Below are 18,481 nucleotides of genomic sequence, written 5' to 3' on the forward strand. Positions count from 1 at the left end.
TATAGGCTGTCTCATCGTTGTCGGTGATCAGGCCTACCACTGTTGTGTCGTCGGCAAACTTAATGATGGTGTTGGAGTCGTGCCTGGCCATGCAGTCATGGGTGAACAGAGAGTACAGGAGGGGGACTGAGCACGCACCCCTGAGGGGCCCCCCGTGTTGAGGATCAGTGTGGCAGATGTGTTGTTACCTACCCTTACCACCTGGGGCGGCCCGTCAGGAAGTCCAGGATCCAGTTGCAGAGGGAGGTGTTTAGTCCCAGGATCCTTAGCTTAGTGATGAGCTTAGAGGGCACTATGGTGTTGAATGCTGAGCTGTAGTCAATGAATAGCATTCTCACGTAGGTGTTCCTCTTGTCCAGGTGGGAAAGGGCAGTGTGGAGTGCGATAGAGATTGCATCATCTGTGGATCTGTTGGGGCGGTATGCAAATTGGAGTGGGTCTAGGGTTTCTGGGATTATGCTGTTGATGTGAGCCATGACCAGTCTTTCAAAGCACTTCATGGCTACAGACGTCAGTGCTACGGGTCGGTAGTCATTTAGGCAGGTTATCTTAGAGTTCTTGGGCACGGGGACTATGGTGGTCTGCTTGAAACATGTTGGTATTACAGACTCAGTCAGGGACATGTTGAAAATGTCAGTGAAGACACTTGCCAGTTGGTCAGCACATGCTCGGAGTACACGTCCTGGTAATCCGTCTGGCCCTGCGGCCTTGTGAATGTTGACCTGCTTAAAAGTCTTACTCACATCGGCTACGGAGAGCGTGATCACATAGTCATCCGGAACAGATGGTGCTCTCATGCATGCTTCAGTGTTGCTTGCCTCGAAGCGAGCATAGAAGTGGTTTAGCTCGTCTGGTAGGCTTGTGTCACTGGGCAGCTCGCGGCTGTGCTTCCCTTTGTAGTCTGTAATAGTTTTCAAGCCCTGCCACATCCGACGAGCGTCAGAGCCAGTGTAGTATGATTCAATCTTAGACCTGTATTGACTCTTTGCCTGTTTGATGGTTCGTCGGAGGTCATAGCGGGATTTCTTATAAGCGTCCGGGTTAGAGTCCCGTTCCTTGAAAGCGGCAGCTCTACCCTTTAGCTCAGTGCAGATGTTTCCTGTAATCCATGGCTTCTGGTTGGGGTATGTACGTACGGTCACTGTGGGGACGACATCATCGATGCACTTATTGATGAAGCCAGTGACTGATGTGGTGTACTCCTCAATGCTGTCTGAAGAATCCCGGAACATGTTCCAGTCTGTGCTAGCAAAACAGTCCTGTAGCTTAGCATCTGCGTCATCTGACCACTTTTTTATTAACCGAATCACTGGTGCTTCCTGCTTCAGTTTTTGCTTATAAGCAGGAATCAGGAGGATAGAGTTATGGTCAGATTTGCCAAATGGAGGGCGAGGGAGAGCTTTGTATGCGTCTCTGTGTGTGGAGTAAAGGTGGTCTAGAGTTTTTTCCTCTGGTTGCACATTTAACATGCTGGTAGAAATTAGGTAGAACGGATTTAAGTTTCCCTGCATTAAAGTCCCCGGCCACTAGGAGCGCTGCATCTGGATGAGCGTTTTCCTGTTGATTAATGGCCTTGTACAACTCATTCAGAGCAATCTTAATGCCAGCATTGGTTTGTGGTGGTAAATAGACAGCTATGAAAAATATAGATGAAAACTCTCTTGGTAAATAGTGTGGTCTACAGCTTATCATAAGATACTCTACCTCAGGCGAGCAAAACCTCGAGACTTCCTTAGTATTTGATTTTGTGCACCAGCTGTTGTTTACAAATATACACAGACCGCGCCCCTTGTCTTACCAGAGTCAGACGTTCTGTCCTGCCGATGTAGCGTATAGCCTGCTAGCTGAATGTTATCATTGTTGTCGTTCAGCCACGACTCCGTGAAACATAAGATATTACAGTTTTTAATGTCCCGTTGGTAGGATAACCGTAATCTTAACTCGTCCATTTTATTCTCAAAAGATTGAACGTTGGCTAGTAGGATTGATGGGAGAGGCAGTTTACTCGCTCGCCGTCGGATCCCTTACAAGGCACCCGGATCTGCGTCCGCGATATCTCCGTCTCTTCCTCACGCGAATGACGGGGATCTGGGCCTTGTCGGGTGTCTGTAGGATATCCTTCGCGACCGCCTCGTTGAAGAAAAAATCTTCGTCCAATGCGAGGTGAGTAATCGCTGTCCTGATATCCAGAAGCTCTTTTTGGTTATAAGAGACGATGGCAGAAACATTATGTACAAAATAAATTACAAATAACGCGGAAAAACACACATAATAGTACAATTGGTTAGAGGGCTGTAAAACGGCAGCCATCTTCCCGGCGCTGTTTCACTAATAACATGGATACACTTCCCAACCACAACAGTCAGTGAGTATGTGATAAAGAGGTGGTCTCCTGGTACGTAGAACTACATACATCTCTGTGTCCTGAACCGCAAGATACATGGGTGTGTGTGTGTGTGTGTGTGTGTGTGTGTGTCCTGAGCGGATCCAGAAGATACATGTGTAGTAGAGCTCCGGGACTTTCATTCCATCTGAACGTCATTGATCAAGAACATAATAGGATATAGAGTACAATCCAAGTAAGCACTAGGACTGGGTTATTTAATGAAAATCTGCAGACTCCAATCTAGGCTGGGCAATTTCCCTGAACGTGTAGCAAGACAGAGACAGCGAGCCGACATTGATACATAGTATAAGAATAGAGGTATAGGAATGGTGAGAAAGAAAGAAAGAAAGAAAGAAAGAAAGAAAGAAAGAAAGAAAGAAAGAAAGAAAGAAAGAAAGACAGACAGACAGACAGACAGACAGACAGACAGACAGACAGACAGAAAAAAAGACAGAAAGACAGAAAAAAAGACAGAAAGACAGACAGACAGAAAAACACTGAATCTGAATGAAGAAAATCCTGATGTCAAACTAAAGATTCCTTTAAGATTCCTTTATTTCTTTCAATTTCTCTCCTAATGTAAAATTAAAACATTCATACATTCTCAAAAAGGGTATCCACAATCTTTATTTATTTGGACATACATGTACAATATTCTGATTGGACAGAAAAATCCTATAGAATAGTTATGTTTTGATATTACCCAGCTGAATAAATTCCTCATCAGATATGATAATTTGTTGAATATTTATTTCCTTATATAATGCCTCATACAACGCTCTTGCCTCATAAAATGCTCTTGCCTCATACAATGCTCTTGCCTCATACATTGTCTAATAAATGTGTTAAGTGAATGTAAAATATAATAGGATGTGAAAATAAATCCCAGTACGGTGTACAATATCATATCGTATTGTATCCAAATAACTCCAGGACTCCATAATAATGATCTTGTATCCAGGATTCTAAAAGTAAGACTGAAACCATGATAACCTTCTAGAACCAATAATGCCATACAAAGAGTAGTCTCCTGTGACAGACTGTTAAGCATATTACATTTGGTTCCGGGTTCCAAGATTCTGGGTTCCGCGATTATACAAGGACAGCATGACACATTTATATCAACAGGAAGGATATGAAGTCATCAACTCAAACGTCCATACTTCCAAGCTTGTTTTGAAGTTTTTAATCGATTTCTCCAACAGACAAAAATGAATTAACACTGATAATAACCAATTTGTAAGAGCTGTATAGATGTTTTTTAAACATTATTTACATTCAAATCAAAGGCAAATAATACAAAGGTTTTTACGTAAATTGTTCGAAAAAATCTGCCATATTTATATAATCTATGATGTCGACTACCAGTACTTCATTCGAATAATATCCACAATCCAACGGGAGGTTGAGAGCAGAAAAAAGGCTATCCCCGTCGTCATTGGTCCTGACATTGTGCGTGTTCGAGATTGGACTGCGCAGGATCACTGATCTACAAATCACCTTGCATCCCAAATAACTACACATTCTCTGAGCAAGCGAGAGATCAAGATGAGTGATTCTGCATTTGGCCCTTTGCTTAAACAGATCCCCACAAACACGCTCAAGACTTTCTCCCCTCCCTTTCTTCGCTCCTCTCTTATCCAAGGTAAGGGTGTTCGCTCTGGAAGTTGTAGTCCGGACACACTTTCTGAACCAGCTTATAATCGATGCTAAAGAAGGAGATGAAGATACAGATGACTTTGAAGGGTTTGGCGCAGAGCCAGGCAGAGTGGGACTGAGTGTGCTCTGAGAAACACGTCTGAGACGGGTCGTAGAGACAGGGCTTGGGCTTCTTGGAGCGGTTGGTCTTCTCATACTCCACCCGGCAGTTGAAGGTCTTTACCTCCTTGGGGTCGATGGTGGACTGGTGCGGGGTCTGTTGTTGAGTGATCTGGGTGTGGAGCTCAGGGTGGAGCTGGGCGTGGAGGCCCGGTTGGTGGTGCCGGAGAACCTCGAACTCCACTACTTTAGTTGGAGGGACGATACTCACGGAGACGTTACCGAGACTGGACGAGTTGTGGCGGAAGTAGACGGTGAACGTGCCGTTGATGTGGTCAATGATCTTTCCGGTGACCAAGACGCTGAACTTCATGGTCTTCACATTGAAGTAGAAATCCCCCCAGCCGAAGATCTTCTTGGTCTTCTGGGCCGTCTTCTGTGAGGGTTTGCGTTTGTTACGATAGCCTGTCTGGTCCAGGAGAAGAGACTGATTCCTGGCCCAGTCGTAAGGGTTGAGGAAGCTGTAGGTGGGGGTTTTCAGAGGGGGTTTCACGGGCGGGTTGCCGACCCCGTCCATGCCTGTGGAGAAGATGCGGGAGGTGGTTTGGTAGGGGGGTTTGACTCCCCCTGCGGTGCCTACGGCTCCTCCTCCCATGCCATACGGTAGGGTCTTCATCACTGAGCCTGCTGGACCTAGGTCTAGTCCTGTGTTGTCCTTGGCCACATGCTTCTCCAGTCCCTGCACCTGTGGAGAGAGATAGAGAGAAGGGAGAGGGAGAAGGAGAGAGAGAGGGGGGAGAGATAAAAGAGGGGGGAGAGAGAGGAGGGGATAAAGAGAGAGCGAAAGAGTGTTAGTGTCAAGGAGATGCAGAATCAAGGTTTCAACGAACAGTATTAATTATCATTCTCATGTCATATAGTATGTACAGGTAACTGCCAAAGTAAAGGAAACACCAACATAACGTTTCTTAATAGGGCGTTGGGCCAACCACGAGCCGCAAGAACAACTTCGATGCACCTTGGCATGGATTCTACAAGTGTCTGGAACTCTGTTGGAGGGATGCGACACCGTTCTTCCACAAGAAATTCCATAATTTGGTGTTTTGTTGATTGTGGTGGAAAACTCTGTCTCAGGCGTTGAGATCTGGGTTGAGATCTGGTAACTAACACACACACACACACATATATTCACTCAGACAACTTCCAGACAGTCCTAGCAAAATTCTTGCTTGAAAAACTACTCTTTGATTACAAGCTATGTTTATTTCTTTTTGACCATTTTAATTGAAAACAATCACAGGAAGGTAGTTAATTGTTTACATTTACATTATTTAGCAGACGCTCTTATCCAGAGCGACTTACAGGAGCAATTAGGGTTAAGTGCCTTGCTTAAGGGCACATCGACAGATTTTTCACCTAGTCGGCTCGGGGATTAGAACCAGCGACCTTTCGGTTACTGGCACAACGCTCTTACCCACTAAGCTACCTGCCGCCCCCCATGTGTCTTCATTTGAGGCCATCTGTCAGACTAACACAATTAAACTGTAGGTAGGTAGGCTATAGTGTAATTACAGCGCATGCTGTTACCCAGAAATGATTTGATATTGAATTAAAATGGCTGCATTGGACCTTTAATGTATACAATGACTGCATCACAAATGGCATCCTATCCCCTAAGTAGCGTACTACTGTTGATCAGGGCCAATACTATAAAGGGGATACGGTGCTATTTTGTCTCGTGCAGCGAGCGGCAGCTGGCGCTACAGTGCTCCAGTGGTTCCCAACCGTTCTCTGTTACTCTACCACCAGCTGAACGTTGCTCTGCCTGAAGTACCCCTTCATGTACATTTTACCAGTAGGCCTATGGTCTCATACGTCTTCTCAAGTACCCCTAGTTGGGAACAACTACAACTACTCAATATAGACCGTAATGTATTCACTCATTCAATTAATGAATCTATGATTGTATCCCAAATTGCACCCTATTCCCTATATAGTGCACTACTTTTGACCAGGGCCCATAGGGATTGGTCATAGGGTTCTGGTCAAAAGTAGTGCACTATATAGGGCATATTAGGTGCCATGTGGGACGCAGCCATTCATTCAATTAATGTATCTATTTCTCCTACTTCATTAACATAGGGCCTCAGAGGGCTGATTTGTAAGGTGAATTGATCAGAGGTGAAACAACTGGAAGTATATTGAGTGCTGGGTGAATCCATTATAAGACAGATGTTGACGAATGGCTCTTGATCTGATAATGAGTTGCTGGTGGATTTTTAACAGGTGCTCGGATTCCCTGGGTGGTTCGCTGTGTGTGTGTGTGTGTGTGTGTGTGTGTGTGTGTGGTCCCCTGGGAGAGAGGAGGCCAGTGAACTCACAGAATCTAAATGAAAGTTTGCTATGGATGGGCTTGACCGTGAGATGACCAAGGAGGTATGTAAACACCATGTTGTTACATAGAAGGCACAGCAGTTGTATACCGTAGGTAGGTAGGCTATAGTGTAATTACAGTGCATGTGGTTACATTGGACAGACAATATACAGTGGGGGAAAAATGTATTTAGTCAGCCACCAATTGTGCAAGTTCTCCCACTTAAAAAGATGAGAGAGGCCTGTAATTTTCATCATAGTCAACTATGACAGACAAATTGAGATTTTTTTTTCTCTAGAAAATCACATTGTAGGATTTTTAATGAATTTATTTGCTAATTATGGTGGAAAATAAGTATTTGGTCACCTACAAACAAGCAAGATTTCTGTCTCTCACAGACCTGTAACTTCTTCTTTAAGAGGCTCCTCTGTCCTCCACTCGTTACCTGTATTAATGGCACCTGTTTGAACTTGTTATCAGTATAAAAGACACCTGTCCACAACCTCAAACAGTCACACTCCAAACTCCACTATGGCCAAGACCAAAGAGCTGTCAAAGGACACCAGAAACAAAATTGTAGACCTGCACCAGGCTGGGAAGACTGAATCTGCAATAGGTAAGCAGCTTGGTTTGAAGAAATCAACTGTGGGAGCAATTATTAGGAAATGGAAGACATACAAGACCACTGATAATCTCCCTCGATCTGGGGGCTCCACGCAAGATCTCACCCCGTGGGGTCAAAATGATCACAAGAACGGTGAGCAAAAATCCCAGAACCACACGGGGGACCTAGTGAATGACCTGCAGAGAGCTGGGACCAAAGTAACAAAGCCTACCATCAGTAACACACTATGCCGCCAGGGACTCAAATCCTGCAGTGCCAGACGTGTCCCCCTGCTTAAGCCAGTACATGTCCAGGCCCGTCTGAAGTTTGCTAGAGTGCATTTGGATGATCCAGAAGAGGACTGGGAGAATGTCATATGGTCAGATGAAACCAAAATAGAACTTTTTTGGTAAAAACTCAACTCGGTCGTGTTTGGAGGACAAAGAATGCTGAGTTGCATCCAAAGAACACCATACCTACTGTGAAGCATGGGGGTGGAAACATCATGCTTTGGGGCTGTTTTTCTGCAAAGGGACCAGGACGACTGATCCGTGTAAAGGAAAGAATGAATGGGGCCATGTATCGTGAGATTTTGAGTGAAAACCTCCTTCCACCAGCAAGGGCATTGAAGATGAAATGTGGCTGGGTCTTTCAGCATGACAATGATCCAAAACACACCGCCCGGGCAACGAAGGAGTGGCTTCGTAAGAAGCATTTCAAGGTCCTGGAGTGGCCTAGCCAGTCTCCAGATCTCAACACCATAATTTGCAAATAAATTCTTTAAAAATCCTACAATGTGATTTTCTGGATTTTCTTTTGTCATTTTGTCTGTCATAGTTGACGTGTACCTATGATGAAAATTACAGGCCTCTCTCATCTTTTTAAGTGGGAGAACTTGCATAATTGGTGGCTGACTAAATACTTTTTTCCCCCCACTGTATATCATGCATACATAGGTTTTAGGATCATTACAGTAATACACGTTGGCTATGCAATGAACGTACATGCAACACTTGCATGCAGAGACTAACCTACACTGACAGCCGTGTCAGCAGTGTTGTCAGGTGTCTTCATGTGAGGCCATCTGTCAGACTAACACAATTACACTGCATTATTAGGCCTAATCATCACAGGTCTCTCTGACAGCATGGTGTTATGCAGAGACACCATGATGGTGGTGGTGATGGTGGTGATGGTGATGGTGGTGATGGTGGTGTGTGGTGTGTGTGTGTGTGTGTGTGTGTGTGTGTGTGTGTGTGTGTGTGTGTGTGTGTGTGTGTGTGTGATGATCATAGCGTTATTATGTTATTATGGCTCTGTGATCATCACACCACCATGGAACCTGAACCCTACTACACCTCAAGACCACGCTGGGTTTTAGGGGTCAGCAAAACCACACACACACACACACACACACACACACACACACACACACACACACACACACACACACACACACACACACACACACACACTCTTACACACACACACACACACGGGAGGAAAGGGAGGTTTATATACTGTGTAAACTGTTGCTAGTGTTGACTCATTCTAATTTGAGACACAACTTGTTTGTGTATATACACAGAACACACACACACACACACACACACACACACACACACACATACACAGAACACTAATTATTATTAACTAACTGGTTCCACAGCCTTTTTTAGTTTACTCAATATTGTGTTACCTGAACTTAACATTATTATTTTTGGCATCTTACCTAAAAAAAAAAAAACTGTGTGGAACTAGTTACACACACAGCACTGTAATAACATACAATGATTTCAACTGACGTATTTGACGGACTTTGACATACATTGTGCATGTTCATTTATGCAGTAATTATTATTCAACAAGTCCTCATCTAGGACTTGAACTCACAACCTCTTGGTTCATGGCATTCCGAACTTCATGCTATGCCACCACGTCTGTATTAATAATCAATTAATCGGACTATTCTCTAATCATTGATTGTTCTCTTATTTGAGCAATTGTAGGTTTTTCTGTTTAATGTTTAATGTTACTCCTTAATCCCTATGATAAATAAAATCATTTTTCTTGAGTGACATTTGAACAGAGCTGAGATTTACTTTGAAGTGCAAAGTGCAGCAATACAGGTGAAATCAGTTATTGACACAGGCATGGTGGCATTGCAGGAAGAATATTTAGTTCATACAACTAGATTTTTTTTTACTGTGTATTTTCCAATTATCACAGACTGGAAAATCCAGAACAGTGGAGGTACATAAAGCTTAATTAGCTCCATAAATACATATAAAGTAATTTCACAGTACCGTTAAAATACTTTTCCTTTTCTCTGACAGAAATAGATGTATCTTCCCACTGTTCTTCACATCAACCCAATAATCACAAGACTGAGTTCACCTCTGAGACAGGTCCATTAAAGTAATGCATCTGTGTTATTTGGCATAGCGCAACACTGAGTGTACAAAACATTAAGAACACCTTCCTAATATACAGTTGCACCCTCCCCCTTTATGCCCTCAATTCGTCGAGGCATGTCGAAAGCGAACAGCCTCAATTCGCTGAGGCATGTCGAAAGCGTTCCACAGGGGATGCTGCCCTATGTTGACTCCAACGCTTCCCACAGTTGTGTCAAGTTGGTTGGATGTCCTTTGGGTGGTGGACCATTCTTGATACATACGGGAAACTGTTGAGCGCGAAAAACCCAGCAGTGTTGCAGTTCTTGACACAAACCAGTGCGCCTGGCACCTACTACCATACCCTTTTCAAAGGCACTTAAATATTTTGTCTTGCCCATTCAACCTCTGAATGGCACACATACACAATCCAAGTCTCAATTGTCTCAATGCTTAAAAATCCTTCTTTAACCTGTCTCCTCCCCTTCATCTACACTGATTGAAGTGGATTTAACAAGTGACATCAATAAGGGATCATAACTTTCACCTGGAGCAGGTATCCTTAATGTTTTGTATACTCTGTATATAGTGCAACAGTAATAGGTCAATAACCTTTCACTGCTAAGACGATTTATGCAAGATCCCCCCCCCTCTCTCTCCTCCCATTTATTTGTCTGTTTTCTTTTTGGGGGGAGGGGGATTCTGAAGATGGAGTGATTTTTCTGGTCAAATCTTTTATACATGTATGACAGGCAATTTAACAGGAAAACAATTGGATTAGCAGGCGGGAGAGGAAGCTGAGGACAAATGTTATCACTATAGAGGAGAGATGAGAGGAGCAAGAACACCTTCTCTAGGGGACGTTGAAACATTAGTCCTTTAACTTCATCTGGTGGGTCTATGAGCAAAAAACACCTTAACACGTTGTTTAGTAAAAGAGGAAACAGAACAAGGTTGATGTAAAGAGCAGCGTGGGGCAGCGTGGGGCAGCGTGGAGCAGCGTGGGGCAGCGTGGAGCAGCGTGGGGCAGCGTGGAGCAGCGTGGACCAGCGTGGGGCAGCGTGGGCCAGCGTGCGGCTGTCATGAGCCCTCTCACTCCACCGGGTTACCACCTTAATTGGTTTCCACTATCTTCCACTCTGCTCACCTCTCTCTCTCTACTCAGCCTAACTAGCTCCACCTGTCCCTGCTCTGCTCGGCTCTAATTACTCTGCCAGCTGCGCTGCATTACCCACTAACCTCTCCCAGTATATTAGGCCCTGTCTTTCAGCTCTCCGGTGTCAGATCGTCTGCAAAGCTCACACCCGGAACCTGTTTGCTCGCGCTTCTGGCTCACCCTGGTTTTGTGACCCCGGACCTGCCTGTTTATTGGATTCTCTTCTGCCTCAGGAGATCCAGACCTGCTTCTGCCATTACGACTCCTGACTACTCTTCAATCCCGGTAACTCTGACCAGCCTTCTGCCTTGCTACTACGTATTTCGGATTTCCCTTGAACTGTACTGCTGCCTGGTTTCATTCCGCCCCGTTGTGTCTGTGTTTCCTCCCCCCCCCAGGACTTCTGGACCACCAACCACCGGCGTCATCGGACGATCGCTGCCACTGGGGGAGGCACAGACCCAGCACATCGGACGGGATAACCCCTGGAGCCTTCACTCACTCCCCTACATCCCTTTCCCCTTAAGTTTAAATAAACTTTCTGGTGTGACGCAATTGTGGTCCTCTTGTCGTCTGTCTGAACCGTGACAGTACGATCTGACCATCATGGACCCAGCGCACACTTCCCCCGACATGGAAACCGAAGAACCTGAGCAACCCACCGCCATGCTACGCCTGGAACACACTGAGAGAGAGCTAGGCCGCATGAGCGGCGACATCACCTCTCTGCTTCAGGCCGGCTACCAACAGCATCAGCAGTTCCAGCAGCACCAGCAGCAGTCCCAGCAGCAGCAACAACAACTCGCCATGGTCATTCAACTCCTCACCAACCTGACCCCAGCCAGTCTGCCCACCAGCCCTGCCCCCGAGTTACCTGCCCCGGTCATTGCAGCCGCTGCTCCGGAACCCAAGATTGGAAACCCCGAGCGGTTCAACGGCGATTCAACCCAGGTCCGGCCATTCCTGACTAGCTGCCGACTTCAGTTCTCCTTGCAGCCAAGGACCTTCGCCACGGAGGGGGCTAGAGTTGGGTATGCCATCACTCACCTGACGGGCCGAGCTCGACTCTGGGGAACAGCAGAGTTCGAACGTCAAACCCCCGCATGTGCAACCTTCGACCTGTTTGCTGAGGAGATGCTGAAGGTGTTTGACCTGGATTCACCAACCGCAGAGGCGTCTCGTGAACTGTTCAGTATTCGACAAGGCAGACGTACAGTCGCAGACCATTCCATCGACTTCCGAACCCTGGCTAGACGAAGTTCTTGGAACACACCATCGTTGGTGGACGCGTTCTTCCATAGTTTGGCTGACTATATCAAGGACGCAGTTGGTCTCCCATGAACTGCCTTCCACTCTTGATGAAGCCATCGCACTGACTGTCAGGATCGACAGAGGGATACAGACCCGTCGTCGTGAGAGGGGGCGCCAAGGTCCACCTACTACCGGCATTCGGAGAGATCCGACTGGGTTCCTGTCATCTACTGCCACTCACCCAGGTCAGCTTGATCAGTCTGAGCCTATGGAGATTGGGCGAGCCTCTCTCGCTCCTGCAGAGCGCCAGCGACGCTTCACCTCAAACCTCTGCCTCTATTGTGGAGGTGATGGACATCGTGTGGTAACCTGCCCTTTAAAGGGCGAAGCTCACCGGGCATAGGGGGAGTCCGGTTGAGTTCAATGACCATCCAGTCCTCCGACCGCAAACCCCTGCTGCAAGTTCACCTCCGCCTCCCTGACTCAACTCACACCCTGGCTGCTCTGGTGGATTCTGGCGCCGAAGCCAACATAATGGACATCAAGCTGGCACGCCAACTGGGACTGGAGAACCTCCGTTTGACACCTCCTATTCCTGCCCGGGCACTGGACGGACACTTACTCGGATCGGTCACTCATGTCACGGCCCCGGTCTCGATGGGTCTGTCCGGAAACCATCAAGAAACTATCCAGTTTCACCTGCTCCCCTCTCCAGGCCAACCCCTCATCCTGGGTTACCCATGGCTCCGCCCGGCACAACCCTCAGCTCGACTGGGTGACCGGGGTGATCAGGGAGTGGGGAGAGGACTGCCACCGAACCTGCCTGCTTGCCGCCGCTACCCCCTCGGCCAGTACCTACTAACTCCGCTCCTGACCCCTCCAAGGACCCTGTGTCGATTCTGCCAAGTCCCTGCATCGTTGCAGCTCTGACCTGGGCTGTTGAGGAACAGGTGCTGGAGGCTCTCCGTAACCAGCCAGGTCCCAGCACTTGCCCAGCTGACCGCCTTTTTGTCCCCCGAAGACCTGAGGTCCCAGGTCGTTCAGTGGGGACATGACTCCCGCCTAGCTTGTCACCCTGGCTCCACCCGCACTTACAACCTGCTCGCCCAGAGGTTCTGGTGGCCCTCTCTGAGGAAGGATGTACAGGGAATTCGTCCAGGCCTGCCCCATCTGCAACCAACACAAGTCGTCCTGCCAGCCCCCAGCCGGATTGCTGCAGCCCCTGCCTGTGCCCAGGAGTCCGCTGGTCCCTGCTGCGCCTTGTCCTCCTCCTCCACGGCTCGTCGAAGGTGGTCTGGTTTACACCGTCCGCCGCCTGCTTCGGTCCAGACGGAGGGGTAGGGGTCTCCAGTACCTCATTGACTGGGAGGGCTATGGACCTGAGGAAAGGACCTGGGTGCCAGCTAGTCGGATTGTGGATAGGACTCTCATCACCGCTTTCCACCAACGGCATCCTGATCAACCTGCAATCCGTAGGGGCCGCCCCAGAGGGATCCCTAACCGTCCTGCCCGCTCGGCTTCCTGTCCTGTGCCTGATCCTGTCTCGGGACCTGTCCCATCCCCCGACCACGGCCCTCCGGCTTCCTCCGAGGATGAGGACGTTCGCTCGGACCGTTCGGAGGAGTTCTAGCCCTCCTCCGGCTCCCCTCCTCCCGCCCGGCGTGGTGTTGCTCTTGGGACTTCTGGGGCCGTCCCTTGGGGGGGGGGTTCTGTCATGAGCCCTCTCACTCCACCGGGTTACCACCTTAATTGGTTTCCACTATCTTCCACTCTGCTCACCTCTCTCTCTCTACTCAGCCTAACTAGCTCCACCTGTCCCTGCTCTGCTCGGCTCTAATTACTCTGCCAGCTGCGCTGCATTACCCACTAACCTCTCCCAGTATATTAGGCCCTGTCTTTCCAGCTCTCCGGTGTCAGATCGTCTGCAAAGCTCACACCCGGAACCTGTTTGCTCGCGCTTCTGGCTCACCCTGGTTTTGTGACCCCGGACCTGCCTGTTTATTGGATTCTCTTCTGCCTCAGGAGATCCAGACCTGCTTCTGCCATTACGACTCCTGACTACTCTTCAATCCCGGTAACTCTGACCAGCCTTCTGCCTTGCTACTACGTATTTCGGATTTCCCTTGAACTGTACTGCTGCCTGGTTTCATTCCGCCCCGTTGTGTCTGTGTTTCCTCCCCCCCCCAGGACTTCTGGACCACCAACCACCGGCGTCATCGGACGCATCGCTGCCACTGGGGGGAGGCACAGACCCAGCACATCGGACGGGATAACCCCTGGAGCCTTCACTCACTCCCTACATCCCTTTCCCCTTAAGTTTAAATAAACTTTCTGGTGTGACGCAATTGTGGTCCTCTTGTCGTCTGTCTGAACCGTGACAGTGGCAGCGTGGGGCAGCGTGGGGCAGCGTGGGGCAGCGTGGACCAGCGTGGGGCAGCGTGGAGCAGCGTGGGGCAGCGTGGAGCAGTGTGGGGCAGCGTGGAGCAGCGTGGGGCAGCGTGGGGCAGCGTGGAGCAGCGTGGAGCAGCGTGGGGCAGCGTGGAGCAGCGTGGGGCAGCGTGGGGCAGCGTGGAGCAGCGTGGAGCAGCGTGGGGCAGCGTGGAGCAGCGTGGGGCAGCGTGGGGCAGCGTGGAGCCGCGTGGAGTAGCGTGGGGCAGCGTGGAGCAGCGTGGGGCAGCGTGGGGCAGCGTGGAGCAGCGTGGGGCAGCGTGGAGCAGCGTGGGGCAGCGTGGAGCAGCGTGGGGCAGCGTGGAGCAGCGTGGGGCAGCGTGGAGCAGCGTGGGGCAGCGTGGGGCAGCGTGGAGCAGCGCCGCAATGCGTTATATTTGACAGAGAATGGTGCAGCAGAAGCAACTCCTTTGTTTGCTGCTCTTTTGTCCACTTGAGAGCAGAGTACCCCGCTTAAAGTATTCATGTTTCAGAGGTAGCCGTTCTAAGTGCATACCAAGGGCCTTGGTCAAAAGTAGTGCACTTTATAGGGAATAGGGTGCGATTTGGGCTACATCCGCAGTAATTGGAGAGTGAGAGTATGTTCGATGAAGCAGGAAGAAGATGGGTTCATACTAACTTATCAAATGCTAGGGGGTTAAGGCGTCAGGTGGAATTGACCTCTGAACTGTCAATGACAGTTAAGATTTATTTTCATGTTAGGAAGCGTTGGATCAATGAGCTGGCTGCTCTGGTCCTCTGATCCTCCATCTAGTTCACTCACATTATCCTTTAAAACGTATCCTCCTCTTAGAGTGCGTGTGAGTGTGTGTGTGTGTGTGTGTGTGTGAGTGTGTGTGTGTGTGTGTGTGTGTGTGTGTGTGTGTGTGTGTGTGAGTGTGTGTGTGTGTGTGTGTGTGTGTGTGTGTGTGTGTGAGTGAGTGTGTGTGTGTGTGTGTGTGTGTGTGTGTGTGTGTGTGTGTGTGTGTGTGTGTGTGTGTGTGTGTGTGTGTGTGTGTGTGTGTGTGTGTGTGTGTGTGTGTGTGTGTGTGTGTGTGTGTGTGTGTGTGTGTGTGTGTGTGTGTGTGTGTGTGCGTGAGTGTGTGTGTGTGTGTGTGTGTGTGTGTGTGTGTGTGTGTGTGTGTGTGTGTGTGTGTGTGTGTGTGTGTGTGCGCTCGGCCAGAGGATGTGGCCTTCCAACGTCTGACACGGCTCTCTCTCCAAGTGTAATAGGAGAATAAATATGTGTGTATGTCTCACTCTCTCTCTCTCTCTCTCTCTCTCTCTCTCTCTCTCTCTCTCTCTCTCTCTCTCTCTCTCTCTCTCTCTCTCTCTCTCTCTCTCTCTCTCTCTCTCTCTCTCTCTCTCTCTCTCTCTCTCTCTCTCTCTCTCTCTCTCTCTCTCTCTCTCTCTGAGGAGTGATAATAGGAGGATGAGTGCCACCAGGCTGTTGGTTTGTTTAATTTGAGTTTTATTTCAGACAATCAATTTATTTATATCTCTCCCCCTGCCCTCTTCTCGACCATTGATCTGCTGTTACTGAGTGGAGTCAAATGGACATTCCTCGTCCCACGTCCACACACACACACACACACAGTCTTGCGCAGCTAACCTTGTGGGGACATACAATTCAGTCCCATTAAAAATCCTATTTTACCTAACCCCTAACCCTAAACCTAACCCTAACCAGTACCCTTACCCTTACCCTAACCCTAACCCTTGCTCCTAACCCTAACCCTAAAACTAACCCTAGCTCCTAACCCTAAACCTAATTCTAACCTTAACCCTAAACCCCCTAGAAATAGCATTTGACCTAGTGGGGACCAACAAAATGTCCCCAGTTGGTCAAATTTCTCTTGGTTTATTATTCTTGTGGGCACTTCTGGTTAAACACGTCCACACACACACAGACACACACACACACACACACACACACACACACACACACACACACCACACTTACCACCCCACATACAATAGAGATGAGCACTGGGCTGGATGGAGTTTAGATTTTTCACTTTCTGCTCACTCCACATATAACTCTTATTGTGTCTGCTGTGAGCGGGCAGTCTTTTAGATTCGGTAGCTATATTTAAACATTTTAGCTTTTTGCTCGCTTTATTGTTTGATTTCCTCTCAACTGAAAATGTTTTGATAATCCCTTTAGTTCTGAATTGCACCAACGAATTGAGGCAACAACATTCATCTATCAGGCAAGGAAGGAATCATTCTGTGAGACAGAATCCAAAATACGACACTTGTAAATAACCGTCACTATGACACTACAATACAATACTCTTTAGCTACACTTGTTGTAAACAAACGTTGCTTTAAACTAGAAGTAGGATCTAAAATTATCATCACAAATGGAACTGGCACAGATGTGTAAGTCTTGATTAGTGTACTGCTGTTAGCTAGCTGCCTGGACAGGCCTACAGTGAGGGAAAAAAGTATTTGATCCCCTGCTGATTTTGTACGTTTGCCCACTGACAAAGAAATGATCAATCTATCATTTTAATGGTAGGTTTATTTGAACAGTGAGAGACAGAATAACAACAACAAAATCCAGAAAAACGCATGTAAAAAATGTTATACATTGATTTGCATTTTAATGAGGGAAATAAGTATTTGACCCCCTCTCAATCAGAAAGATTTCTGTTTTAATGAGGGAAATTGCTTCTGTGGACAGGTGTCTTTTATACAGGTAACGAGCTGAGATTAGGAGCACACTCTTAAAGGGAGTGCTTCTAATCTCAGCTTGTTACCTGTATAAAAGACACCTGTCCACAGAATCAATCAATCAATCAGATTCCAAACTCTCCACCATGGCCAAGACCAAAGAGCTCTCCAAGGATGTCAGGGACAAGATTGTAGACCTACACAAGGCTGGAATGGGCTACAAGACCATCGCCAAGCAGCTTGGTGAGAAGGTAACAACAGTTGGTGCGATTATTCGCAAATGGAAGAAACACAAAATAACTTTCAATCTCCCTCGGCCTGGGGCTCCATGCAAGATCTCACCTCGTGGAGTTGCAATGATCATGAGAACGTTGAGGAATCAGCCCAGAACTACACGGGAGGATCTTGTCAATGATCTCAAGGCAGCTGGGACCATAGTCACCAAGAAAACAATTGGTAACACACTACGCCATGAAGGACTGAAATTCTGCAGTGCCCGTAAGGTCCCCCTGCTCAAGAAAGAACATATACAGGCCCGTCTGAAGTTTGCCAATGAACATCTGAATGATTCAGAGGAGAACTGGGTGAAAGTGTTGTGGTCAGATGAGACCAAAATCGAGCTCTTTGGCATCAACTAAACTCGCCGTGTTTGGAGGAGGAGGAATGCTGCCTATGACCCCAAGAACACCATCCCCACCGTCAAACATGGAGGTGGAAACATTATGCTTTGGGGGTGTTTTTCTGCTAAGGGGACAGGACAACTTCACCACATCAAAGGGACGATGTTACGGGGCCATGTACCGTCAAATCTTGGGTGAGAACCTCCTTCCCTCAGCCAGGGCATTGAAAATGGGTCGTGGATGGATATTCCAGCATGACAATGACCCAAAACACACGGCCAAGGCAACAAAGGAGTGGCTCAAGAAGAAGCACATTAAGGTCCTGGAGTGGCCTAGCCAGTCTCCAGACCTTAATCCCATAGAAAATCTGTGGAGGGAGCTGAAGGTTCGAGTTGCCAAACGTCAGCCACGAAACCTTAATGACTTGGAGAAGATCTGCAAAGAGGAGTGGAACAAAATCCCTCCTGAGATGTGTGCAAACCTGGTGAAAAACTACAAGAAACGTCTGACCTCTGTGATTGCCAAAAAGGGTTTTGCCACCAAGTACTAAGTCATGTTTTGCAGAGGGGTCAAATACTTATTTCCCTCATTAAAATGCAAATCAATTTATAACATTTTTGACATGCGTTTTTCTGGATTTTTTTGTTATTCTGTCTCTCACTGTTCAAATTAACCTACTATTAAAATTATAGACTGATCATGTCTTTGTCAGTGGGCAAACGTACAAAATCAACAGGAGATCAAATACTTTTTTCCCTCACTGTATATGATGTGAGATAAAACCATCTTATTACCATGGCGATAAGCTTGAAAGGAGTAGAATATAAAACTGA

The 18,481-nt window shown here is 47.6% G+C and overlaps 1 protein-coding gene across 1 annotated transcript in view; it reads right to left on the bottom strand.

The window, feature by feature from the left end:
* Positions 1–2,947: 2,947 nt before the first annotated feature.
* Positions 2,948–18,481, bottom strand: part of LOC121574784 (neurexophilin-1) — a 73,023-nt gene continuing 57,489 nt past the window's right edge. Inside the window, exon 2 of the mRNA XM_041887353.1 lies at positions 2,948–4,889. Coding sequence (XP_041743287.1) covers positions 4,023–4,889 — 867 coding nt within the window. The 3' untranslated portion in view covers positions 2,948–4,022. The remainder of the gene's footprint in view (positions 4,890–18,481) is intronic.

This window comes from Coregonus clupeaformis, chromosome 10, assembly GCF_020615455.1.
Source record: "Coregonus clupeaformis isolate EN_2021a chromosome 10, ASM2061545v1, whole genome shotgun sequence".
Taxonomy (NCBI): domain Eukaryota; kingdom Metazoa; phylum Chordata; class Actinopteri; order Salmoniformes; family Salmonidae; genus Coregonus; species Coregonus clupeaformis.